The 25,568-nt window shown below is 54.7% G+C and overlaps 7 protein-coding genes across 7 annotated transcripts; 4 read left to right on the plus strand and 3 right to left on the minus strand.

Moving 5' to 3' along the window:
- Positions 1–3,165: 3,165 nt before the first annotated feature.
- Positions 3,166–6,860, plus strand: MAM_07637 (uncharacterized protein; the record flags this gene model as incomplete). The annotated part of the gene is made up of 2 exons (XM_040826435.1): positions 3,166–3,881; positions 3,959–6,860. 2 exons carry the CDS (start codon positions 3,166–3,168, stop codon positions 6,858–6,860), a joined length of 3,618 nt encoding a protein of 1,205 aa, XP_040675515.1.
- Positions 6,861–7,588: 728 nt separating this feature from the next.
- Positions 7,589–9,745, minus strand: MAM_07638 (exonuclease; the record flags this gene model as incomplete). Its single annotated transcript, XM_040826436.1, has 1 exon — positions 7,589–9,745. One exon carries the CDS (start codon positions 9,743–9,745, stop codon positions 7,589–7,591), a length of 2,157 nt encoding a protein of 718 aa, XP_040675516.1.
- A 564-nt stretch (positions 9,746–10,309) lies between these two features.
- MAM_07639 (uncharacterized protein) lies at positions 10,310–12,076 on the plus strand (the record flags this gene model as incomplete). The annotated part of the gene is made up of 2 exons (XM_040826437.1): positions 10,310–10,574; positions 10,704–12,076. The coding sequence occupies 2 exons, from the start codon at positions 10,310–10,312 to the stop codon at positions 12,074–12,076; spliced, it is 1,638 nt and encodes a 545-aa protein (XP_040675517.1).
- A 618-nt stretch (positions 12,077–12,694) lies between these two features.
- On the minus strand, positions 12,695–13,951 carry MAM_07640 (cystathionine gamma-lyase; the record flags this gene model as incomplete). The annotated part of the gene is made up of 1 exon (XM_040826438.1): positions 12,695–13,951. One exon carries the CDS (start codon positions 13,949–13,951, stop codon positions 12,695–12,697), a length of 1,257 nt encoding a protein of 418 aa, XP_040675518.1.
- A 1,604-nt stretch (positions 13,952–15,555) lies between these two features.
- MAM_07641 (C6 zinc finger protein) lies at positions 15,556–16,860 on the plus strand (the record flags this gene model as incomplete). Its single annotated transcript, XM_040826439.1, has 1 exon — positions 15,556–16,860. The coding sequence occupies one exon, from the start codon at positions 15,556–15,558 to the stop codon at positions 16,858–16,860; it is 1,305 nt and encodes a 434-aa protein (XP_040675519.1).
- Positions 16,861–17,274: 414 nt separating this feature from the next.
- Positions 17,275–18,319, minus strand: MAM_07642 (Brix domain-containing protein-like protein; the record flags this gene model as incomplete). Its single annotated transcript, XM_040826440.1, has 2 exons — positions 17,275–18,217; positions 18,306–18,319. The coding sequence occupies 2 exons, from the start codon at positions 18,317–18,319 to the stop codon at positions 17,275–17,277; spliced, it is 957 nt and encodes a 318-aa protein (XP_040675520.1).
- Positions 18,320–18,902: 583 nt separating this feature from the next.
- Positions 18,903–20,920, plus strand: MAM_07643 (Peroxisomal targeting signal 1 receptor family; the record flags this gene model as incomplete). Its single annotated transcript, XM_040826441.1, has 2 exons — positions 18,903–19,073; positions 19,157–20,920. 2 exons carry the CDS (start codon positions 18,903–18,905, stop codon positions 20,918–20,920), a joined length of 1,935 nt encoding a protein of 644 aa, XP_040675521.1.
- Positions 20,921–25,568: the final 4,648 nt, after the last annotated feature.

A 25,568-nucleotide genomic window follows, 5' to 3' on the forward strand; every position in this document is an offset into this window, starting at 1 on the left:
AGTTAGAATTTAGTAATAATTAATTCTAAATTAGTTCTAAATACTACTTATAATATACTATAGCCTTTTTGCCAGCCTTTAAGTAGTAGTATTAATTCTAAACTTAGTAGTCTTTCTGCTATTTTAGTAGTAAGTAAGAGCTTAACTATATATTATAATAGTTATACTTTATGCTTTTTATAAAGTAAGTAGCAACTTATATAATATTAATATTAAACTATTATAAAATTCTATTAAAATCTAGCTAGAATAAATTATAATTTAATTATAAATTACTTACTTTACTATTCTCTTTATAAAGTACTTTAAGCTTAGTTAATATCTAGTAATTTTAAGATAACTTTATAAGTATATAGAGATTTATATTTTTACTAAGTACTAGTTTCTTTAAGTTTTAGTAGAACTTTATATATAAGTTAATTAGTATAAAGTTAAAATTTAATATAAAATATATAAATAGCTGCTTAGTTATTAATAGAAAAGAAAGTACTAGCACTTAACTATAATACCTCTACTTTATATACTATAATAAAATATTTCTTTAATAAATAAGTTAAAGAAAAGTATATATTCTATAAAGTATAAGTATTAAACTTAAATTAAATAATAATTAATTTTAATTAAATTCTAACTTATAATATAATATATATAGCTATTCTCTATATTTATATAGTAAAAAATCTTACTAACTTTAATAATAAAATTACTTTATATATTAAATTTATAGTTAAAAAGACTAAGCTAATACTTATCTCTCTCTTTACTTATATACTACTAAAATGCTTTCTAGTTTAGAATTTAATTAGAGTTAATTCTAAGTGTATTTAGAATAAATTCTAAAGGGAATACTTATAGATTCTCTATAATGCAATATTATTTTAATAGTACAGCCTTAGTTTAATAAAAGATATAAAGAAAAAAAAATTTAGAAAAGAGCTATAGCTAATATATTAAAATTTCTAGACTTACTTTTTATAAATATTTTATATAATTTAATTACATTTTATAATGATTTTCTACTTAATTAAAACTTATTTTACTTTATTTTTTACTCTACTAAGAATAGATTTCTTAAAGAAAATCTAACTAATTAAAATCTATTATACCCCCTTATCTCTCTATAGCAATAGTTAGGTTAGGTTAACTACAATAGTCAGGTCAGCTCAGGTAGGCGAGCAATAGTCGGGTCATCTACACTCTCCCAACGGCCAGTCTCCAGAACTAGGGAGTAAGCGTTCGGTAGTTTAAGTAGTTTGTACGGAGTAAGTTCCAGGTTGGTTGGTTGTTGGTTTGGACGCAAGAGCCGCGCAAGGGTCGTGGTACATGGATGACCCAAGGCCGGCAGTGCCACTGCCCCGCGAGGCCGGCGCTGGAATTGGACGGGCTTGCCATTGGCGGCGGACAGCCACGGGCAGGGAGTCGCAGCGCAGGAGAGGAGGAGCATGATGACGAGGGCGCAAGGGGGGTTTCAGGACGCCTGTGCTGGCGTGATGCACCGCCTCACATCATACATGTCTCGATGCGTCACGGAAACGACGAGGGCCAGGCTCGCCCGGTGCCGGGCCCAGTCCCCGAACTTGTGGTTGGGAGCGGCCCCGTCGTCGCCATGTCTCACCCAAGTCACGGACGGTCCAGGACGCCGAAGCTGCCCTGCGCGGTGCCCCGTATGGCGGTGGGAGTCTGTGTCTTGGGGAGAAGACGCTCTCGGTGAAGCGAAAAAAGGCAGTGGTCTCGTCGTCCTGTCGTCTCGTTCTCTCGACGTCCCCGTCTCGTCTCTTCTCGCTGGAAGGAGTGACGAGCAGCAGGGCGTAGGAGTAGCAGATGGCACAGGGGGCGGAAGTCAAAGGCGAGTTCTTGATGACGTGAGCAGACGATGTTCTGGGACTTGTTAGCAGTTTGCTGTTGGGAACGGAACTCAGCACGATGAAATGAAGGGACCGGATTGACTGACATGTGTGCTTTGGGTCTTGCAGAATAAACAAAGTGAAAATGAGAACAAGAAGAATTCTGTTTGCAGCGTGAAACGTAAAAAAGTACCCATGTACTATCTTTACTTATCCACGGCCACGACCACGACCACGACCACGACCACGACCACGACCACGACCCTGCTGATCCCGATGCCACCCCGGGCTATTTTTGCCGTGGGCCTGGCTTGGGTGAAGCATTGGGCTCCGGAGGCGTGGATTTGGATGGTTTTGTTTGCCTCTTGGATTGGCGGCGTCGTGGGCGTCGTGGCTTCTTGGCTGCTTGGCTTCTCGGACCATTCCATGGCTGGCTGTTGTACGCAGCCAGCCAGGCCACTGCGCCGGCTGCCAGTTGCCAACTGCCAACCGCCAGCCGGCTGCCAGCTGAAGACTTGAATTTGGACCCCTGCCTTCGTCACCGCCGTCACCCCACACGCACACGCACACGCACACGCATACGCACCATCACCCGCACCCTCATTCATCCTCACCCTCCTCAACCTGCCTGTGCCCTGGCCTGCGTGCGCATGTGGACGTCGTGTCATCATCCCCGGCTGGCTGATTTTATCAACCCAAAGTATCTTCTCATCTCCCCTGGTCCCCTGGACTACGGAGTACTCTTAGCCGACGTTTGAACTGCCCTCACTGTTCTTGTTTCTTCCTCTTACCTTCTCCTCCACCGTACTCCGTAACCCTGCTGCCTTTTCTTGCCGGCCCTGGTTGCCGACATCAATGCTCGGAGAGCAGAGAGTGTTTGGTTTTTGACTCTTTCTGTTTTGGTTTGGGATTGGGTCGTACAGAGCGCTGCATTTGCCCACCCCAACTGCACAGAACACCGAGAGGCACACAGGCAATTGGCTGTCGACGGCCTGTTTCACCTCTTTTTGTTTCTTCCAATTTTTAATTTTTTTTTTGCGTCCTCTGAGGCTGGGTGCGCTCAAAGCAGTCGTCGCTCCCGCTTGCATACACACACCTCCTACGGAGTAACAAGTTAGTTGGCTGCTCCTCCCGACACGGACAGACAGACAGGCAGCCTTTCGCTCGTTTACATCCGCTCTCGCTCGTCCTCGCCCTCGCCCTCGCCCTCGCCCTTCCTTTCTCTGTTCCTTGCCCTCTCTGTCATTCACCACAGCTTTAATCCCAAGATGCGCTGCCTTTGAATGCGACAAGCATCGAAATACCTGCGCCCCGCCCCGGCATGGCTGGCGAGCTCGACTGCGAGGACCGCCTCGGCGGCCGGTCTCCTGGACGTCTCACTTCGTCATCCTCGACCGCAGAGCATCCGAGCTCTCACCCAAGTCGGAAACCTCTCGCCCGGAGACACGCATCGTCGACCCGTTTAGCCGTCGCTGCCGACCTTTACCGTGGCGATGCCTCGGCATGCTCTGGTCCAGCTCCCAGTCGCACGAATCGACCGGCCCCGAGCCAATTGATACGGCCGGCATCTCGATTTTCAACAAGTCTCATCGCTCCGTACCGACTTCTCACCATTCTCCTCTCCTTACTCCTCGCATGCCCTCCTGCTTCGGCCGTCAAAGTCAAGTACACCAACTGTCTCCCCGACTCGGTACAATCCCAGCAACCGCCGTTTTTGCAGTGGGTTCCCGTCGAAGCCCACGCCAAGTTTGACACCAAAAATGACACCCACAACTTTCAATTCATTGTTTGGGGAAATGTCACTGGCTCAGTGAACAAGCAGACGCTGCCGCCGCCAACTAGCCCTGACTGGGCCAACGACAACAGGACCGACGGCAAGATTGTCAACTCGGAAAACGATCAAAATGGCACCACCGTCAAGAGCTCCATCGGCATGCTTACCTATGTGCCATGGAGCGACAGAAAATTCTTTTGTGATGACGCCCTCGTTGGCGGTCACTGTCCATTGGCTCCGGTATTCAATACCACGGGCGAGGCGTAAGTCCCGACTCCGCACAGAACAGGACCCCCAACCGAGAGATGATGCCGTCGGAGCAGTAATCTGACTTGAGTAGGACCCTGGCTGATCTGCCGTCGATGAACATCACAAACGACATGCGCTCGTCGTATCAGTTTGCCTCCCTTGCGCCCACCATGCTCATCATATTTGGCAACCAGAGGGGTGACAACATTGGTTGCGTTTCCGCCACAATCACCCCGGATCTTGGGAATCTCGCATGGGTACTCAGGATTGTGCCTCTGATGGTGCTCATTTTTTGCGGCTCTGCCGTCGTGTTTGCTGCCATTTTCAGCCCATGGGGAAGCTCCAACATCTTCCACTGGACGTCAAACTATGGCCAGGACGCCGACCTGCTCCGGCTCGTCACTCCGGGTTTCGGAGACTGTTTGCAATACATCCAGTTCATCGCCCTGTCCGGCGCCCTGTCTCTTAGCTATCCCGGTTTCTTTCAGCCCGTCGTGAGCCAGGTTGCTTGGTCTGCACTCATGTTCAACGAAAGCGTCGTTACGCACACTCCTGGCTGGCAGAGCATCCGCGACGGCATTTACATCACAGACCCCCACGATGGCTACGGCCTGCATGCTCTTGGCCAGTTGGTTGGCATGTCTGAGAGTGCCGATATCTGGGCCGGAATGATGGTCTGGCTTTGCGTCATTATTGCTGCCGTCTTTGTCCTTGCTCAAGCTGGGTTCCTCGTCCAGTGGCTGTATCGAAAGATCCAAAACATTCCGGAAGAGGATCTCCGTGCCAAAAACATCCCCTTCAGCATAGGGAATGTCGTTCGAATCGTCTTCAACTTTTTGCTCATGCCGATTGTTGCCCTGTCGTGCTTTCAACTGGTTCTCGCAAGCGAATCACCCGCATTTGCCGTTGCCTTGGCCGCCATCACCATAGCAGTGCTTTTGGCCTTTGCCTGCTATATTCTTCTGCTCATTGTTCGAACCAGGCCAAAATCCGTCTTGTTTGATGACTTGCCCACCGTCTTGCGATACGGACCGTTGTATAATACGTACTCTGACGAAGCTGCCGCTTTTGCCCTCATCCCGCTTTTGCTCAACTTTGTTCGGGGCGTGGCCATTGGAGCCGTGCAACCTAGTGGCATTTCTCAAGTCGTCTTGCTGGCCATATGCGAAGTCATTCAGATTTTCACCATTCACGCGTTCCGGCCGTTCCATTCGTCCACGTCAATGAACGCCTATCATACGTTGTTTTCCCTCCTCCGACTCGCGTGCGTGCTTTTGATGGTCGCTTTTGCCCCCAGCCTCGGCGCCACGGAGGGTCCCAAAGGCTGGATTGGATATGCCATCTTGCTCATACACGGCAGTGTTCTGGTGCTTGGGTTCTTCTTGAGTGCGCTGCAAACAATAGTCGAAGTTGTAGCACGCTTGTTGGGCGCTGGAGGAGACGATGTCACTGGTCTCACTAGGGGGGGCCTGTCCAAGATTTTCGGCATGCGTCAACTGTCCAGGCGTGAAACGCACCGGACCTCGGCGCCTTCGAGAGCCAGCCAACTGTCGTCCATGGCAATGCTGCATGCTGAGGAAGGCACCAGCAAGACTGGCTACTCCGGACCGGGCAGCCGTCTTCGAAGTGTGTCGGGGGCTAGCTACGGCGGTATCGTCGCACAAAAGCAGCGGAGTAGCTCGGCCCTTGATAGCACTGACAGGTGGTCGGCCGGTCACCGCCATGTCGATACGAACAGCTCATACATTCCCGGAACCCCAGGAGAGACGAGCACCTTTTCCTTTATTGCATCGCCCACAGTCGGTCGTCCGATACTGGCCGGCGGTCACGTAGAGCCGTCCGATCCCTACTATCGGCCGCCACGCCGAACAGCAAACAACTCGAATCTGCGCGACTCGACGCATTCGGATTTACCACTCTCCAATGCGTTGGGGATTGACCCCAAGCAAGCTGCTCTCGCTCCGGCCACAGCAGGGGAGGGTGCAGACGTCACCGGCGAAGATACCACCCGGGCAGCAACACCTGCTCCTCCTGGTGCCGGGGGTGGCATCATGAACCTGCCTGCGAGCCGTCCCGACTACGCCACACGTGAAGTCGACTTTTACTACGGCGTGCGCGGCCCAGCATTGAACTCGGACAATCCCGGGCGACGACTGGGAACTGGACCAGCCGATCCCACTGGGCCCGTCGCTACCGCAACTGGCTGGTTTAGAACACTGTTCGGAGCCAAGAACAAGGAGAAGGGGAAGGGATTCGAAGTTGTCCGAAGCTCCAGAATGCCCCCAGACATGGTACGGAATGGGGGTTTTGGTGACGAGACCCCGCCGGAGGGTATTCCTGTTGCCATGGGCGTATTGAGAAATGGACCAATTGACTCGGACGACGAAGGTGATCTTCCTGTAAAGCGTCCCCCCAGGTCTCCTCAGCGAAGACCGGAAGACCTACTCACGGACGATGGTGATCCGCGCGACTCCGACTCCGATGACGACGAGGAAGAGGAAGAGATTGATCACTCCAAATTGCCTAGGGGATCCAAACAAGGTGAACTGCTAGGACTGAGCCTGCCGGATATCCCACGCAAGAGTTCAAAGAGAAACTCGCGCTTAATGGATGGCCGGCACCCACCGCCATTGTCCGCAATAAGTTCAGGATCTCCGGCGCCATCTGGCCGTCAGTCTCACGATGGAAGAGCTTCTACCAGGGGCCATACACAAACCTTGCCAGCGTCATCGGCCTTGCCCTTCGAACGAACCTCTTCACAGCAGAAAAGCCTCTCTTCCAAATCTTCCCTCGATTTTCCTGGCGAGCTGACAGACATCGACCTGCAAGGCCGCAGGCGGGACGAAAGACCTGTTTCTTACGGCAGGGTCCAGCAACATGAGATCAATCGGGTCGACTTCCCTCAAATACCGCCGCTGGACCTCCTGGGTAGTTCTGCCGAGCTGGTAGACGAGTTTGGCGGTCAAGACCGCCAAAAGTCACGTCACTCGTGATTCGTCGACGAGCACACTTGCAGAATAACCAGTTTGAATCGACACAACAGACGCCTCCTCCTTTTTCCTTTTTCTTTTTCTTTTTTTCCTTCTTGGAAACTCATGATGCAACAACTTGACGACTGACGGCCTTTTTATTGCATCGGGCTCTTTGTCAGTTACATGTGTAGACTTTTCCTTGGTAACCGCATCGGAGACGCGAATTTTACTCGGTATTGTAAGGTGAGATGGAGGACGATTTGCCCCCTGTGCCGCGCTGAAATTACGGACTATGCCTTGTCCGTGCGGCGACAGTGAGCAAGACGGACTCTTTGATTTCTTCATGGCGATGGGATAAGCGTCTTGTCTCTCTTTTTTTTTTAAATTCATATATTTCTTGTTGGCTACGCATCCTTCGCGGGGTTGGGCGTGACTTTAATTTCGAGGGGGGATAATTCCAAAAGCGCACTTGTTGGGTAGTCATGGTTTGCATAGAATGGATGGTTTGGGATTTGGTTCAGTCATTTGGCACATCATGGGTACTTGGGTAGGAAAAGATGGATTTCGTGGGAAACAAGCGGCAGCATCTTTTGACTTTTGAGCTGGAGGTTCATAATGAAAGTGCATTTTCCCTATTTCTTTATTCTTATTTTTTTCAAGTTTCTATCCATCTACTGGGTGTTGATGTTGTACATATTGTGCTTAGCCAGTAGTATTCAGAGCATTGGCATTGGCTTTTGGCATTGGCTCTACTTGACCGAGAGGAAGGCGATTCCTGACCTTGCCTTTTGAGCGGCCTTCCTAAGAGCCTGGTCCTCTGCATCTGTCCACTTGATGGATAACTCATCCCACTTCTTGCCCGGGGTGTGGTATTCCCTCCTCCACTGGGCGTGCATCTGTTGCAGCTGCGCCATCCTCCGAGGGTCTCCCGATCCGCTGTACACGATGATGGCCGTGCAGGGCGGCAGGGCGGCGTGGATCCGGACAAGACGCTCCGTCAGCCTTGTGAGGGCCTGCTCCAGCGGCGACGTGGTGGTGTCGGCTGCGGCGGCGTCTTGCGGCGGCCCGCCGTCGCTGCTGGTGTCTTGGACGCGGTTCCTGTTCCACCAGCCCTGGAGGGCCTCGAGCTCCCGCATCCGAGCCCATGTGAAGTCGACGCCGCCGCCCTTGATCTCCAGGCCGTCCGGGTCGCCGTTGACGGCGCGGATGACGTTCCGCGCGACGTCTTCGTCGGAGCGGCAGCCCAGCTGGTAGGTTGCGCCTGCGCCGAGGCCCTTTGACGGATCGCCCCAGTCGATGGCGGCGCTCGTCTTGCCCACCTCGATGCCGCCGAGAGCCGCGTCGCCGCCCTGCGCCTTGTACGCGGTGCCGGCGCGGGCGAGGCGGCGGAAGAGGTTCTCCCCCTGGGCGTCGGATGTGCCCCAGAGCTTGCCCCTTTCGCACTTTTGCTTGACGAGGTCGAGGCAGGTTCTGGCGTCTTCGATGCTGTTGTGGCCGTCGGCGCCGCCCTTTTGTATCTCGCGCGAGAGGTACTTCTGGGCGAGGTACTTGAGGGACGACTTGAGCGGGGTCCCGCGCGGGTGCGGGAACAGCATGGAGGTGTCGACGATGAAGGGGTGTGCGATCTGGATGGCTTTGGTGTCGGATTCAAGCGAGTGGCCGAGGAGGATGGTGCGCGGGTGGAGGAGGTCGAGCAGCTTGGCTTGGACGTCGCGCAGCGTCGTCGTCACCGGGGCGAGCATCTCCTCCGTGATGCCGGAGAAGCGCGTGACGTAGTCGGTGATGGGCTTGTCGGGCTTGACGAGTTCGTCGAGGACGACACTGCCGTCCCAGCTGACGATGCTGATGCGCGTGAGAGCGAACTCGTTCTCGCCCGTCATGCACATCTCGCAGTCCAGGGCGAGGACCTCCCGACCCGCCGTCATGCTGCCCTTTTGGATTTCGGCGTCGGGCACCTGGGCGTCTTGGAGCTTGTCGACCTTGGTGATTACCCATCCCTCTGGTGCGACGAAGTTGTCCCGGCGTTCGCCTTCCGGCAAGAGAGCCGGGTGGACAAGGTATCCATTATCTGCGAGTTCCTCGGCCGTCGCCAAGAATTGAGTAATGGGCGTCCTGTCGTTCTTCCATCCCTGAGGCTCTGGGGCCGGCTTCACACCGCCTGGCCTGGAAGTCTTCTCCTTGGGCGCTGGCGCCGTGAGGAAGGCAGCCATGGGCGAATGCATTTTGCCATGTCTGTCGTCGCCCGGGGTTTTCACCGGCCACAGGTGAGGGAACATGTCCGCAAAGGGGGCCAGCGGCTCAGGAAGCTTCTCCTTCTTTAGAGCGCGCGGGTAGTAGTCGTCGGGCGACGTGAGGACTGGCTGCTGCCCGCCGGGGTCGTCCCTCGCCTCGTTGTACGTTCCCAAGTCGACATTGTGCTTGAACATGGCCTCTTCCAGCCCTGGAATCATGATGGCGACAATCTTTCGGAAGTGCGGCCTGTGAGAGACGCCGATCCATTGCGGGCCGCTGCCGTCTGCAAATATGTATGTGACCAGGTCCCGAAGGTTGTTCAAGTTGATCTTGGACTGTAGCCGGGAATTGCTGGAGAAATTCAGCGCCGGGTAGCCTTTCCCTGGGCGCGGAGCCTTTTTCGCCTTTTTGCTTGGCCGCGTGACGACTTGCCAGTCGCCAGAATCCTTTTCATTGTGAGGACTGGTGCGCTTCAGGCTATGTTGAGAAGACGTCTCGGCTGCGTCTTTGGCCGATTCGGTCATGATCCTGGCTGGCGTTGCGTCTGGGGTAGTGACATTCGCGTTCTCGGGGGACGGCCTGTCGATGGGTTCTCGGACAGAGGTGTTGCGGCCTAGGAGTGATTGTGCGAAGTCCTTTGCGCGCTGGAGCTTCTCTCTGAAGCCTGCGATCATGCTCTAGCGTAGGCACAGCAAAGCTGGAGAGGAAGGAATTGTTTGTCGTCTGAAAAAAAAAAAGGGTATACTGCAAGGACTAAGGATACAGAAACACGGGATATTTGGCCGCGTGTGACTCGGCAAACGCAAAGCGGGAGAAACAAAAGTCGATCAAAAAGGTCAAGTCGATAAGATTATCTTATCGGACCCACGGACCCACGGCCCACGGGCAACCAGACGGCAGGAGCAGGCACTTGGGCCCCTTCCTCCTTCTGCTTCCTGGTGGGGGAGTTGGGGAGTTCACAGCGGGGCAGGCCCCTGGCAATTCGCCCAATGCTCAGCGCCTCAGAGGTCCCCTACAGCGCGCCGCGGCCTGGAACCAACTTCCATGCCCACATCTCGTCTCGTCCTGTTGATCCGTCGATGCCGCGGCACGTCATCCGTCACCGTCACGCAGCTTCGATGTTCAATGCTCCATCCAGCGTCTTCTTCTGCAATCCCACTCTTCTCGGCCACGCACTCCGTCGCTCTCCCTAATGAAGCTTGCAAGCTGGCTTGCCCGCTTGCTCCTTGCTAGATGACATGGACCGTCTTCCGCGGGAGCTGATAGATGCCGTCCTGCAGCAATGCATCGCCCACGGCCAAAAGAACGCTGTCCTCAATCTCCGCCTCGTTTGCCGCCTATTTGATAGGATCTTGAAGCCGTCTGTTTGCTGCACGCTCGGCTTGGACTTTTCACGAATGAGCCGAGCCAGCCACCTGCGCCGACCTGATATAGATGCCCTGCAGACCATCGGCTATCACTGCAAGAGCCTGTACATTGACCTGATGGTTCTCCGAGATGAGAGTGTGTATTTATTTCCCCGTCTGACTCTGACCCCTCCCCCCCCTTCAGCCCTGGATATCATTCTTGCACGCCCTACTGTTCTCCCCATCCCCTGCTCGTAACGGAGGCTAGCTAACTCGCCTGCTACAGTGGAAGTCGAATTCCTCGAGACAGTCTTTGCCCGAATCCCTTCAATGACAGACTTCTGCCAGACCATGCACAGGAAATACTGCATGAACGAAAGCTCCTTTACCGAAGTGGAATATTTCAACATGGTTGAGACGATGCTCTTCTACTGCCGTGGCGTCGACGCCCTTCGCCTCAACCTTCCATTCCAGCTAGTCGGGCGCCATTGCAACGCGGCCACCATGATCCTTGCCAACACGCTCAAAGCCTTTGCCTGTCGCCCCGAAGAGGACTCGGCCAACCTGAGGACCCTTGTTCTCGAAAACGTCACCGATGTCGCCATATGCCACCTCTGGATGAACCCGAGGGATGTCATGAACATCATGGCCGTAGTAGCCGTGTTGGAACACTTGGTCATGACTCTGCGGCGGCACGACGTTGAGCCTCATCGAGCCGGTCTGTTTGGCTCTTGCCTTTGGGACATGATTGAGCATGCCGACTCTCTCAAGTCGCTCTGCCTCGTGGGAATGGACCACGACGATCGTCCGCCGCGAGGGTTGAAGCAAACCAAGTTTTGGCAATTACCAATTGAAGATTGGAGGGCACGGTCCCTACCAGCACCGCGGGTCTATCTCTCCAATCTAACCAGCCTCGAGCTCAAACGAATGGAAATTTTACCAGAGTGTTTTTTGAAGGCGATGGAGATTTTTGGAGAGACCCTGGAAGAACTCTACCTAAACGAGGTGTACCTGAAGACGGAACAATCACGAACCTGGAACCAGGACTCGAGCAAAGTCCTCTGGATCGGCATGCCCAACCAACGGCCGGCCGAGGACTGCAAGTGGATGGCCATGACATTGCGGGCCACCGCATGCCGACTGCGAATCTGCCGAGCGTCCTTCCTCGCCTATGACCACTATCTCCGAGAGGACACGTCCACTCAGCCGCAGCCGGAATTTGATCTCATCGACCCATGCGGCCTGGGCCGCAGCGTATCCCAGCGATTTGTCGAAGTCGTCATGGGCATTCGCCAACCCAACATGCCTTCGGGAGAGGCAGTCGAATTCTGCCCCCACGATGCCGGGAACGACGTGCTCGTGCAGCAACTGAAGCCCAGAACCCGGCCACTGCGCGTTGACGAGTACGATACCAATGCTCACCAAAGTGCCGTGGACAATACCACGTCAGAATGGCAAAAGAGCATTGACGGCATATTTCATAATTGCAATTCGGGGACTCTAGATGAGCTGCACTACATTGCCGAAAAGGCCTGCCAGGGCATGAATGAGATTCATAGAAGACGGAGCGAGTGGACGGCTGGGAACAGCATGGCCAATGAGTACGTGGACAACTTGTTCAATATTCCGTCGGTTGAGGATGCGCAAGACCCAATGTAATGCCCAGCACGGGAATTGTTCATGGGAAAGAAGGGAGGGGAAACACGGTGCAGCAGGAATTTGCACACAACGGCGTCTTACTCTTGTGTTATTATTATTATTTTTTTTTCTTGGTGTCGGGTTCTACTAATCACGGGTTGATCCATATTGTCGCGTGCTGCATGGGGAAAATACCCAGGTGCTGTTCATGTGCCACGTTTATGTACATGAATAGATATATATACTATATCTATATATATACCAATGGTTACTGATTCGATGCAAACAAATGGACCTTGGTCGCTTTTATCAACAAACGGTGCTGTGCGTTATAAGTATCAACTTGGACTGTGTGACTATGCATTGCAGATTATGCCCTTGGCTTTGTCGGCCTCTAACTCTATTCATGAAACCCATTGCGTGATTTTTGGTTTGTTTCTTTAATTTCATTTCATCTTCTGTCACATCTCTCTCTCCCCCCCCTTCTCTCCCTCTCTCTTTTTCTTTCTCTTTCTCTCTTTCTTTATTTTCTTTCCCCTTCTTCCTCGTCTTCTTTTTTTTTTTTTTGGCGTATGTGTCTTGTTCCGAAGCGCGGAAAAGAAGAAAAAAAATGGCAAAAATATACCGGCCCCCAGTTTTCTATTGTCCATTGATACCGTTGGCAAGACGGTTTTTGACGGACTCGTTGACAGCAAGCTCGAGAGCCTGGAACACGTCGTTCTTGAGATCCTCGGCGTCCTCGACTCCGCAGCTCAAGCGGACGAGGTCGTCAAAGACGCCGACGGCCTCTCTCTGGTCGCGGGGGATGCCGGCGTGAGTCATGCTGCTGGGCAGTTCGACGAGGGACTCGACTCCGCCCAGGGACTCGGCGAGGGTGAAGATTTTGGTGAGCTGGCAGAAGCGTTCGGCTGCAGGGTGGCCGCCGCGGATACGGAAGGACAGCATGCCGCCGCCCATGCCGTCGCGGTGCTGCCTGACGGCGATGGCTCGGTGAGGGTGGGAGTCGAGGCCGGGATAGTTGACGGCGATGACGTGGGGGGAGGCCTCGAGGGCGTGGCCGACGGCGGTAGCGTTGCGGGTGGCCTCGCGGGCGCGGAGGTGGAGGGTCTTGAGGCCGCGGTGGGCGAGCCACGAGTCGAAGGCGGAGGGGACGGCGCCTATGGCGTTCTGGAGGAAGGAGAGGCGGGCCAGGAGGTCGTCGCTGTTGAAGGCGGCGACGCCCATGACGACGTCGCTGTGGCCGTTGATGTACTTTGTGACGCTGTGGACGACGATGTCGGCGCCGAGGTCGAGCGGGTTCTGGACGTAGGGGGACAGGAAGGTGTTGTCGACGACGACGAGGATGCCGTGCTTGTGGGCCTCGGTGACGACGGCGCGGATGTCGACGAGGCGGAGGGTGGGATTGGAGGGGGACTCTATCCAGACGAGGCGGGTCTGGTCGTTGATGTGCTCGCTGATGTCGACCTCGATCTCGGGGGTGAAGGTGACCTTTACGCCGTGGGCCTTGGCGACCTGGGTGAAGTAGCGATGGGTACCGCCGTAGACGTCGGAGACGGAGATGACGTGGCTGCCGGCAGCCAGGCTCTGGAGGATGGTGGCGGTGGTTGCGCTGCCCGAGGAGAAGGCCAGGGCGTAGCGGGCGTGCTCGAGGGCGGCGACGGCCGTTTCGAAGTTTGTCCGGTTGGGGTTTGAGGAGCGCGAGTATTCGTAGTCGCCGACCGGCTTGCCGACGGCCGTCTGGGCAAAGGTCGTGGAGAGAGAGATGGACTCGATGACTGCGCCGGTGTGAGGGTCGTGCGGTGATCCGGCGTGGACGGCAAGGGTGCCGAAGGCGTGGACGGGAGTCGGGGGACGCGGGGGCGTCGAGACGGGGTCAGACGTGACGGGAGGAGACATGACGGCGAGTGAAAGATGGAGAGCGGGAGAGGGAGGGTGGAAGTTTGTTTTCTTGCTTGATGCAGAGTCTGCCCGTCGGCGGATGGCAGCCGGATTCTTGGGCAGGAGACGGTCGCAATCGAAGGGCAGCGGGAACGCCGGAGAGGGAGGACGGATGGGATCTTATCCAGCTGGGACGAGACGGTATGGATATCATATAACGTCGATTGACTAAGTTATGACGCGATGCGGTAAGATTTGCTGTCTGCCTGTGGTGAGACCACGCAGATGCGACGGGCGGCTCAAACAATGACGAGAAAAACTGGGGCTGGCGGTCCACGAGTCAAGACGGTGATTGGTAATATGTAATATTCTCGTGATTACTGTCGAGTACTCCGTACTTGGGGCCCGGTTCCGGCAAGTTCCTCGACACTTGTGTTTCCGGTCTAGGAACATGGCTGCAGGTACCTGGACAATTATAAATAATAACTCAACAGGCGCATCTGATTCGTCAACAAGACTTGGTGACGCCGACGCTCTTCAAGTGCGTCGCAATTAAACTACATGCTGTGCAAGCCGCTTCTCATCAACACCCATTCCGGGAGCTGAGGGCCATCTTGCATGGAACAATGAACACTTGCGCAGTGTCACGATGCCACGCCATCCCTGGCTGAGCTCGAGCCCGGGGTCGGGGTCGGCTCGGGGTCGGGCTCGGTGGCAGGTTCAGTCTGCCATGATCCGCAGTATTATGCACTCGGCACCGTTTTGCGAAGGACGTCCGGGCAGAAGCGGCTCACGGCTGTGCGCGCGCAGCACGTGGTCGCATCACGCGGCACGGCAATGCCGGTCCGGAATCATCACGGGTCCTCGACCGCTGTACGGTGCACCGACCGCTGTGCTCCGTACTTGCCCAGGCTGGCACGCCCCTGGGTGGGGTCGGCGCACTCGCATTCATTGATGATGATGCACCAATCACCGCCAACCCCGCCAACTGCTCGCTTCCATGCACATGCGTGGCTGTGCTCCTTCCTCCTCCTCAAGTCCGCAAGCACCAGGCAGGCAGGCACCAGACACCACCGCACCGCACCGCACCGCATGAACGAAGAACCGAATTGCATTCAGTCCGACCTCTTGCGACATCACGAATGAACTCGCCAGAGACTCGTCATCGCCCTCGACCTCGCCCTTCCAGTGCCCATCCATTCTCGCCTACCCATTCCCTCCGGCACCGGCACCTCCAACCTTGAACGCGAGCAAGCCATCGTCACTCCAGACGTCGTCCGGCGGCCAACCTCACCCAGCTTCCCGCCCAGCTCCCATGGCCATGCTGCCGGCACGCTCCGTCGTCAAGCTTGAAGCCCGGTCCTTGAGCTAGCGAGACGCAGTTCCGACATGCCACCTCGCCGTTCGCACAAGAAGTCGCGCGCTGGATGTCGCAGGTGTAAAAATCGCAAGATCAAGGTGAGACCGCCTCCCCCCCTCCTCCTCCATGCACATGTAATGCAATGTACACTGGCAGACCTACCTGGGTGCTCAAGTAGTTAGATGCTAACCAGTCGAATCAACGGCTCTTTCAGTGTGACGAGGTGCACCCAAGATGTGGCAACTGTTCCAAGCACGGCGTCATGTGTGACTTTGAAAGCTCCGTTCTTCTCGACCAGCTCGCCGCTCCCGCCACGCCTTCGGCAACAAGTCCATCTCCGTCCCCTGCGCAAGATGCAACTTTGAGCGTCCCGCGGCCATCACCATCGGTGGCCTCGCCTTCCCAGGCGCGGGCAACGCCCGTGGTCTCTCAGCCGGAGCCAGATACGTCGAGACCTGTGGACAGGCTGCTGGAACTGCGCCTTCTCCATCAGTACACCACCAGCACGTGCAAGACGTTGCTCACCAGCTCACCCGCCACGGATGACATTTGGCAAAAGGCCGTGCCTGACATGGCCTTCCGAGGCAAGACCTACTTGGCTGACGCCATGCTCTCCGTGGCAGCTCTGCATCTACGATCACAGGCGCCCACCGACAAGGCCCTGGTTCGGGCATCGCATGCGTATTCTGCGTCGACACTGGCGGCGTATGTTGGAACCTTGAACAATGGCATCACGCCCGACAATGCCGAGGCGCTCTTTCTGACTGCCGCGCTGATTGCTTTTCAGGCTACGGCACAGCGCATTTTCATCAAGGACGACACGGAAACGACGGCCAAAGACGCGTCCAGTCGATACACCACGCCCATGGCCTGGTTCCATGCGTTTCAAGGCGTCAAAACCGTTGTTGCGACTTCTTGGCAATGGATACGCAACAGCAACATCGTCCAGGCCGTTATCGACTCGCAACCAAGCTTTCAGCTGGATCTGAACCCCCTGGGTCCCAATTCCTTTTTTGGCCATCTCTTGGACGGCCTGGACGATGAGCTTGCAAATGAAGGCCAGGACAAGGCGAGCGCCACTAGTCAGGGCTACTTCCACGCCGTCAGCGTCTTGAATTGGGCTCACAAAAACCCCTTTGCCCCGGCGGCGCTGGCCTTTCCCGCCACTGTATCCCGCAGATTTGTCGAGGTGGTTGAGGAGAGACGCCCCCGGTCCCTCGCCATCCTGGCCTGCTTCTTTGCGCTCCTCAAACGCATGGACAGCGTATGGTGGCTCGAGGATGTCACGCGCCGCGAGGTCATGGGCCTGGTCAGTCTATTCGAGTCGGGCTCTCCATGGTGGAAGCATCTGGAATGGCCAGTGCGTATTGCCCTTTGGGACGGAGGGACGATACCGCCCGACGTTTGGGGCGTGGACTATGAAAAGGAAGCCGAGTCGAGCACGGGCAACGGCGACACCATGGTCAGCCACATTGAATTGTTCTCCAAACTGACGAGCAATCCACAAGCATCTGCATCCATGTCAGCACAGGCCGAGCTGGAACTGATGGTTGTGCCTCTCGATTAGGACTTTGCAGGTAACGCGATTTTGCACGGATATCGCCCGGCGTTGGGAGACTATGGGACACGAAAAGGGATGACTTCTGGCGCGGCCTTGGGTAATTTTTTTTGTTTTCGTCCGTCGTGTAATGTTTATTCATGCATCGAAGCCAGTGCAAGGAATCTTGCTTGTATAGGTATCGTGTATCGCAGCCTCACGGTATACCAATCCAATCCATCATGTCACGGTATCAGTGGACGCTGGTGAAACACACGTCCCCGTACGTACAGATGAAATGGCTCCTAACAACCAAACTGAACAAGACGCACGCGGATTTACCAGCCCCAAAGGTTGTTGGCCGGGCTGCCCGTACGTGTGTAAGAGACGCCGAAACTCCAGACCCCCTATGCAACAAGAGCTGCCCCGGGTCAAACCCGCGCCCTAATTCTTTGTCCTCTTGGTATCAACGTCCGCAATTACATCTTGTACCAACTCCTCCCCGTCGTCTCTCGATCTTTTCAAGCCCTTCATCTTCCTCAGCTGCAGCTGGCTCAAGTCTTGCTTGCCCAAGTGCACCCTGCCAATCTTGTCGCCCATGGAGTCCGTCGTGATGTTCTTCTTGGTCCGCTCCTCCAGACCGCGCGCCTTCTTCATGGCCTCCTTCAACATAGACTCGTCGGGCTCCTTGACACGGCCGACCCTAAAGTCCATCCTCGGTCCGATCTCCTCGACCTCCACCCGGGGCAGCTTCTGCCCGCTGCGCCTCGTCCGTATCATGTAGGCGCGTAGGTGTATGGCGGGCTTCGCCTCGCCGTCGCCCGCAGCATCCTCGGCCGTCACGGAAACAATGTACTGCAGGCCCTCGACGTCAATCTTGTCCGATGGGTCGCCCCTGAAGAAGTCGATCAGCAGGCTCTTTGCCAGAGTGTACTCGTCCGAGACGGGGCTCTCAAACGCCGTGCCCGCAAAGAGGAGCATCGGGCGCAGGCCAATGGCGAACTTCTTGTTCTTGAACTGCGCCATGGTCCGGAACGTCTCCGGGTCGAGGTACAGCTCCAGCATGTCGAGGACCTTGTAGCCAAACGTGCGGATCAGGGTCACGGCGTGGGGGCGCTTCTTCTGGCTGCTGCCAAAGACGAGGAGGGAGGCGTCGTTCTTTTCCGAGAAGAACTCGAGCGAGGTGGCGTCCTCGAAGGGGTGGATGGGGTTCTTCTTGGTGAATTTCTTGGCGAGCGGGAGACGGAGTGAGTGGAGGTCGCTGAGGGCGTCCTGGACGACCTGGGAACAGGACGAGCCGCGGAGGAAGAGGCATTGCTTGGGGTTCTCGACGGCTTTGGCTTCCCGCCTCTCGAGGGCTCGCTTGGAGCGGGCGTTGCGAGGTTTTCTGGGCACAGTGTCAGGTTGTTATTTTTTTTTTTTTGTACTTGGTTTCGGCGAATTGTCTGGGACTCTGGTCTGCGGCATTGACGTACACTTGACGGAGCATTTTTGACTGCGTGGCCTTTTCTCGTGCCCGCAGACCGTGAATGCTGGTTGCTACTCGGGATGGGCAGCTGCCGTGACGAAATGTGAGTCCAAAAAAAAAAAAAATGAGAGCGAGAGAGAAAAGTTGTACGTCAACGATGCGTATCGATAAGCGCGCCTCTGCCAAGACGTTATGTGCACGGCGCCCCACCCGGCGTCACGTGTCGGGCACCGATTGGGAAGTTGGCGGGCGCGCGGCGGGTGGCGGAGAAACAAGTCCACCGTTGGGGCGAAGACCGGGGCCGGACTGGACTGACACTGGACTTTGCCTGGCTTGCCTCGGTACTTTCCTCCCACAGACCGAACTGCGGTTCTGACAAACCGAGTCCAAGACAAAACTGTCCTCGGCCTCCTCTCTGATCTGCCCATTTGCCTCCTTTTCTCTTCTTCGTCTTGCGCACGCTTCCCAGTGACTCGAGTCGTCGTGCTGATAAGGCTGACCTGCTCATCCCCGGCGATAAAAGCCTGTCGTTTCACCCGCCACCCGTCACCCTTCACCCTCGACCAGACCGACACCCCGCACACACCAGCGAATTCCGAAAATCATGTCGTTTATGGGAGGCGCGGAATGCTCCACGGCGGGGAATCCCTTGAGCCAGTTTCAGAAACACGTCCAAGATGACAAGACTCTGCAGCGAGACCGGCTTGTGGGAAGAGGACCCGGTGGTTCGATGGGTGGCTTTCGAAGCCAGGCTGCCAATGCTCCTCAGGACGAGGTACCGACCCCCCTCTTGTCTCCCCCCCCGGGACCGAGTGTCAATCCGAAACTGATGAATGATGATCCTGTGTGCGTTTACAGATGATGAATGGCTTTCTCAATGGCGGCCCGACCCTCCAACCGGAATTCCCTATGCAAGCGGGACCTGCTCTGAGCCCAGCACAACATGCCCCGATGCGCGCCAGCTCGGCCTCGCCGTCGTGGGCTCAAGATTTCAACAGTCAGCCAGGCATGGAGTCGGCTTTCAAGCCGCCCCCCGGAGCTCACTTCTCGTCGGATGAATATGCCCGATTCCAAGGGCTGAATGGTCAAGCGTCGTCAGCTCGGTCCAGTCCAATGCAGAATGCCAACTTACCCAGCCAGATGCCCCAAAGGCCAATGATGGGAGTCGGTATGGTGAATATGGGCATGGGCTACGGCCAGTTCCAACCCATGTATCAGAACCAGCCCCCGCAGCAGCACCAAGCCAAGGGTAAAGGCAAGTTGGTAGAGTTGGACGACAGCAAATGGGAAGAGCAGTTTGCCCAACTCGAGCTCCAGGATCAGGAGGCAGAACAGCTCAAGCAGAGGGAGAAGGAGCATGACGAAGCCAACGCAGCTGAGCGGGAACTTGACGAGATTGACAAGGCAATGCAATCTGAAACGAATGAGTTTGGTGACTTCGAATCCCTCTGGAAAGGAATCCAAGCTGAGACGGCTGCTGCTAGGTCCATGGTCAACGACGATACTTTTTTCGACGAGTTCGATACCGAATGGAGCAACGACAACATCCCCCGCGACTTCTCCATGGGAGACTGGGGCCGATTCGGCGATCCCGTCGTCGAGAGCTACTTGTTCGAACAAGAAAACTTCTTCCGCGACGAAAAAAACGCCTTTGACGAAGGTGTACGGGTCATGAAGGAGGGCGGAAATCTATCCCTTGCCGCCTTGGCATTTGAGGCCGCGGTGCAGCAAAACCCCAACCACACCGAGGCCTGGGTGTACCTGGGCAAGGCCCAGGCTCAGAACGAAAAGGAGACGGCTGCAATCCGTGCCATGGAGCAGGCCTTGAAGCTGGATCCTAACAGCCTGGAAGCATTGATGGGCCTGGCGGTATCATACACCAACGAGGGTTACGACAGCACCGCGTACAGGACGCTGGAGCGCTGGCTGTCAGTCAAGTACCCCAACGTCCTGGACCCCAAGGATCTGCATCCAGCCTCGGAGCTGGGCTTCACAGACCGGCAAATCCTTCATGAAAAAGTAACAAAGCTGTTTATTGAGGCTGCTCGGCTTGGTCCCGATGGAGAGCACATGGACCCCGACGTCCAAGTCGGCCTCGGCGTCTTGTTTTATGGTGCAGAAGAGTACGACAAGGCGGTGGACTGCTTCCAGTCGGCGCTACATTCATCAGAGTTGGGCACGTCAAACCAACAGGAACAGGTTCATCTGCTCTGGAACCGACTCGGGGCCACGCTGGCAAACAGCGGGCGCTCAGAAGAAGCCATTGCGGCCTACGAGCACGCGCTTTCTCTGTCTCCCAATTTCGTTCGGGCCCGTTACAACCTGGGAGTGAGCTGCATCAACATCAACTGCCACCAGGAGGCGGCTTCCCACTTCTTGGCTGCCCTGGAGATGCACAAGTCGATTGAGAAGTCTGGACGGAGCAAGGCTCACGAGATCCTCGGCGACAATGCCGGCAGCAACGTGGACGAGGTTATTGACAGGATGTCGGCACAGAACCGCAGCAGCACATTGTATGATACTCTAAGACGAGTGTTTACTCAAATGGGGCGCAGAGACTTGGCTGAGAAGACGGTCGCAGGCGTTGACCCTGACATTTTCCGACCAGAGTTTGATTTTTAGATGACGGGGACACGAAGCGCGTTTCTCTCTTCTTCTTTTCTTCCCTCCTTCATTCCTCTCCTGGAGGGAGGGAGAGACAGAGAGATGGATGGGCGGGTACAATTTGGACCTGGAAACGATGAGCTGCTTTATTTACATGGCATTGTCATTGTATAAAACTACAGACTTTATGGCGCAAGGCGGTCCCGGGTAGGGTAGGAGTTGTAATTGACGACGAGTATGACGCGATAGCAAAATGGCCGTTGATTTGACGATCTTGAGAGGCAACGCAACGACGGTGATTTTTTCATTGGCATTCATGTCCACGTACCCAGTCACCTCACTCACCATGGTGAAATGCTCTGACAGTCGTCGCAACCCTACACTCACTCACTCAGGGACTGCCATCTGCCAACATGTCATGTTGCCCGCTGCCTGTCCAAGTTCATGTTGCTTGCTACCTGTCCAAGTCGCCAAGCGGCCACGGTCGCATGCAGGGCCAGATCTTTGCCGCTCAGCCCTCGGGGGTGCTTGTTTCACAGCACCCGTGCAAAGACATGCCCGCTGGAGCGGCTGGGAGATTGACAGACTGTCGCTCGACGAATAGCCAATGGCTGCTGAGCCAGTCAGTACTCGTGAGTCGTTACTCCGTACCGAGACTGCAACTCGCGCCGCCTTGGCCCCTGTCCATTGCGGGATGCGCCTCAGAGACCGGCGGGACCAGCGGGACGACCATGCGCTGGGATTGTGAAGAGGCGGGCGGGATTAGCCGACCCTTGCATGTCATTGGACGCTGCGCGAGGAGCCCTGTCTGTTGAAGCGGTTGGTCGTTGTGGAAGTGAGTAAGTGATTGTTTCTTGTTCCTTTTTCCTTGAGCTGCTTGGCGGTTGAAACCTGTTTTTTTTTTTTTCTCTTTTTTCAGTGTAAAACAGAAGACACACCAAAAGGGAAAAACAAACCATGAGAAGAAACGAAACACAGGGAAAAGAAAGGAAAAGGAAAAACATTGCTATAATTATCTGAGGCACAGCGCAGCGCCGGCACGCCTGACTAAAGTAGCCGCCGCATTAAATCAGGGGAAGCGAGATGGATGCTCCGGACGTACATGATGAGAATGCATGATCCCAGCGTCGAAATGAGAAGCAAACTGCGTCCTAGCATCAGTATAGTGCTTGACGCAACATAAAAGAGATCCGGATTGCTCCTTGTACTCGTGCCACACATGCCGTCCAGCGACGCCCCGTCACGGTGGCTGGCTAGCTTTTCTTCTTCTCCTCTTCTTGATGGTGTTTTTGCAAAGTGCTCACGCCATATCGAGACTGGGGCGGGCTGGTCGGCGATGCAACCGTTGGGCTGGGTTGGGGACGGGAACAATGGCCTCATACATGGTCTTTGACAAGTGAGACCTGCTCCCCAGATACCGGAACACCTCAACCAGATGACACGACCACACAGCACATCTGTCTGCACGTAACGGGTGCCGCGCGGTGTCGGGGCCTTCGCTCGGCTAGTTTCCACGAAGCCGGTACGGTGGCGTGTGAACTGATCGCACCATCTGGTGGTCCCCTTCAAGTCCAAGCCCAGCAACGAACGAGCTCAAGGGCGGTGTGGCCGTGTGCGTATGCGTGTGCGTGCGCGCGTGCGCAGGCATGCCTGTATGCCTGTATGCCTGCATGTGTCGCTTGGTGGGTTGGTCATCAAGTCGATCAGGCCATGACCATGACGTTGCACTGTCCTTGCTCCTCCTCTCCCTCCTCCCGGCCCTTGATCGGTGAAAAGTGACACGAGCTGCGCCGTCGTCTGTATGTCGGCATGTACCGAGTACTCCGTACCCTTTGTTGTACGTAGTATATCCAAGGAGGGCGTGTGTGCTCCGTACCGACAGAAACCAGTCCCAGGAACCAGGGGCACCCCGAGGGCGACGTGACCACGTCCCTTGTCTCTCCATGAGCACTTGATTGATGGCTGCCTGACACTCCCGTAGGACCACGGAGATTACGGTCATGTCCAAACTTCTCCAACGTTTGGTCAAGACTCAAGCGTCCGTCGTCTTCACCGCCATTGTGGAATAACCACCATGGCATCGCCCAGGTCGTCACCGTCGCCACCCATGCCGCTGGGAGGAGAAACGGCCTGGCCGGGCACCGTCTAACTTTCTTCACATTTTGACGTCGGAATTTGGGGCGGCAAAACAGTTTGGGGATACTATACAACCGACCGATGCCCGCGCTCCGTGTGTCGTGCACATCAACCTTGCAAGACAAGCTTGTGGTTTGTTCTGGCTCACTCTTGTTTCAATTTCCTGAGACAACTGGAGAGGCAAGGGCCAGACGGCGCCGCAACTGGGCCTTGAGGTCAAGCCGTGATTGCACCTTTGCCCAACTTTGCCGTGTTCCGGTCCGTCGCTTTTCTTGCATTCGAGGCCCAAGTAACCAGTCCGATATGTGCAAGTACGGCATCACTACATGTCTGCATCTCCTCGAGCGGCTGATGACTGGCCGACAAACTTGTCGTACAAGTCGCCATTGATCCGAACCATTGGGCGAGTCCTGTTGTACAAGTGAAACACCACCACCATTGAGATCGGCAACCTTTCCAGGAAAGAAGGAATCTCTCGTTCGGCAAGCTACCTACTCCGCAATGGTTTTGGGTCCGATGAAGGCACCCGAAGTACTGTTGCAAGAGCGCATTGGCCCGTGGCTTGTCCGCCTGAGAGCGCTGACAGACTGATTGTGAATATTAATTGATGCATACCGAGTAAAGGGCACCATAATCGAGTCCACGTCTCTCGGAGCGTTCAAAGCACGTCAGGGGTAGTTCAGTCTCGACAAAGAATACAGACAACAGCTGCCTGCGGCCACACAGGACAAGACCCTCATTGCATCGGCAGGGTCTCGAGGCCTCGAGAGAATACGGTGGGCGAAGTTCTCTTGAGGGGGCAATGGGTCAAGGATTCGTGTCCAGATCCCTTTTCCAGGCATCGAATAACGAGTTTTGCCCAGGACCTGGATGGGAATGCCTGGGGGAAGTGTGGCATATCTCCGGCTTTCCTGAACAGTTTACGCCCCTTTGCATCTATATCGCCTTTCCGTCTTGAGGGCACAAGCACGGGAACGGCCCCGGGAGGGATCTGTTATGTGTGCAAGGTCTGGTCTGTACTTTTAGCCGCCGGTTACTCAGTATGCACTGCTAGTAACTCCGCTAGATACACATACTACCCATGGTCGACTCTTTGAGGAGAGTACCGATCAGTGAGCCATCTGTTATTATCTGTTTGAGACAGTCGTCCAGATCCAGATCTTTTGTCCATAGTGTAAGCATGTCTTCGTCGGCTGCCCCGTATGATACAAGGGTTCCTAGGTAGGTGGTTGTTACTTCGAACACTGTACTGGAACAGCAACATCTAGACAACATAATAGCCTCATGGGGCTCAGAGAATATGGTTTCTAGAGGGCATTACAAACGTACCGGCTGGAACTAGCGGCCATGAGAAAACTTCGCATTCGACGTATGCCGCTCGGCTTAGAGATGTCGAACTACAAGTGAGAACTGAGCTATATTCGCAACGCAAAGCTTTGCGTTCAGGGAGGAGCAATGTTCGGCGTGAGGGCTTTGCTTCCCGTTCTGAAAATGCCACCTTTTCTTATTGCATCTTGTGGGGGAGTGCGTGTTTGAAAGGCCCAAGCCATTCTGCAGCTAATCACTCAATGCCTGGAGACAAAACCATGCGAGACCTGCGGCTGATCATCGTACTAACATAACGGCTGACCTGAGAAAGAGTATTTTTTTTTTCCCATTCGACGCGAGGCTTCTTGTCATCACAGCAGTTAGAAGGGCCAAAAGCAATAAAAGAATTGAAGAGGAACCGAGCCAGAGCGAGAGTTGTACTTCCAGAGGCCAGTCGAACTCAGAGGATGTAATCTGCGCGGTTAAAAGCCGTAGTTGCATTCCAAGCGAGTGTCTCAAGGAGAGTCCAGGTCTTGTGCATGTCCAACAGCGCAATATGATACGTCCAAGTACGGCAACTGTCTCTGAAAGGTTGAGACTAAGACCTGGACTTCTGTCTGAGCCAGCCGACGATGGAACGTCTCCTAGACGGTACGGAAAACGCAAGCCAGGTATTCTCTGACCCTGCCCCTCCTGTGCAGTAGTGTAGTTCGAGTGAAAGGCCGGATCTTGAGTAGGGAGCGTTCTTGCATGTATCCTCAAAAACCTCCATGCTGCTCTAAAAAAGCGAACTTAGGTTTCTTCAGGAGAAGAATAACTAATCGTCTCATAGCGTTCGACGACACATGCGTCAAGTACCTCAGTCATGAAATTAGTCAAGGCTCCTCCGTATGTAACGAGGCAGCCAGTCCAACGATACACCTTCCACTCAGTGAATGCGCTTGGGGACTCTGTTGCAACAAGAGCCGCTCTGTGTGAACGCAAGGGTGTGGTGACGACCAAACATGTGTCAAACACAAGCTAACTTTGGACATGACTGGCCTGTCTGTACAAAAGAACTGCCTGAGAAACTTGCTGCAGCGCGGTGGTGCGTCTAGTGTGCTTCCCGTTGGTCTTGAACTGCAGGTGGGTGATCTTTTTCCGAGCGAATGTTGATGAGATTGCAGTTCCTGGTGGCGTCTCGGCGGGGTGTTGTGATCGGCCGAGTGCTGCCAGTCCATGT

The sequence above is a fragment of the Metarhizium album genome (genome assembly GCF_000804445.1).
Source record: "Metarhizium album ARSEF 1941 chromosome Unknown scaffold_34, whole genome shotgun sequence".
Classification (NCBI taxonomy): Eukaryota; Fungi; Ascomycota; class Sordariomycetes; order Hypocreales; family Clavicipitaceae; genus Metarhizium; species Metarhizium album.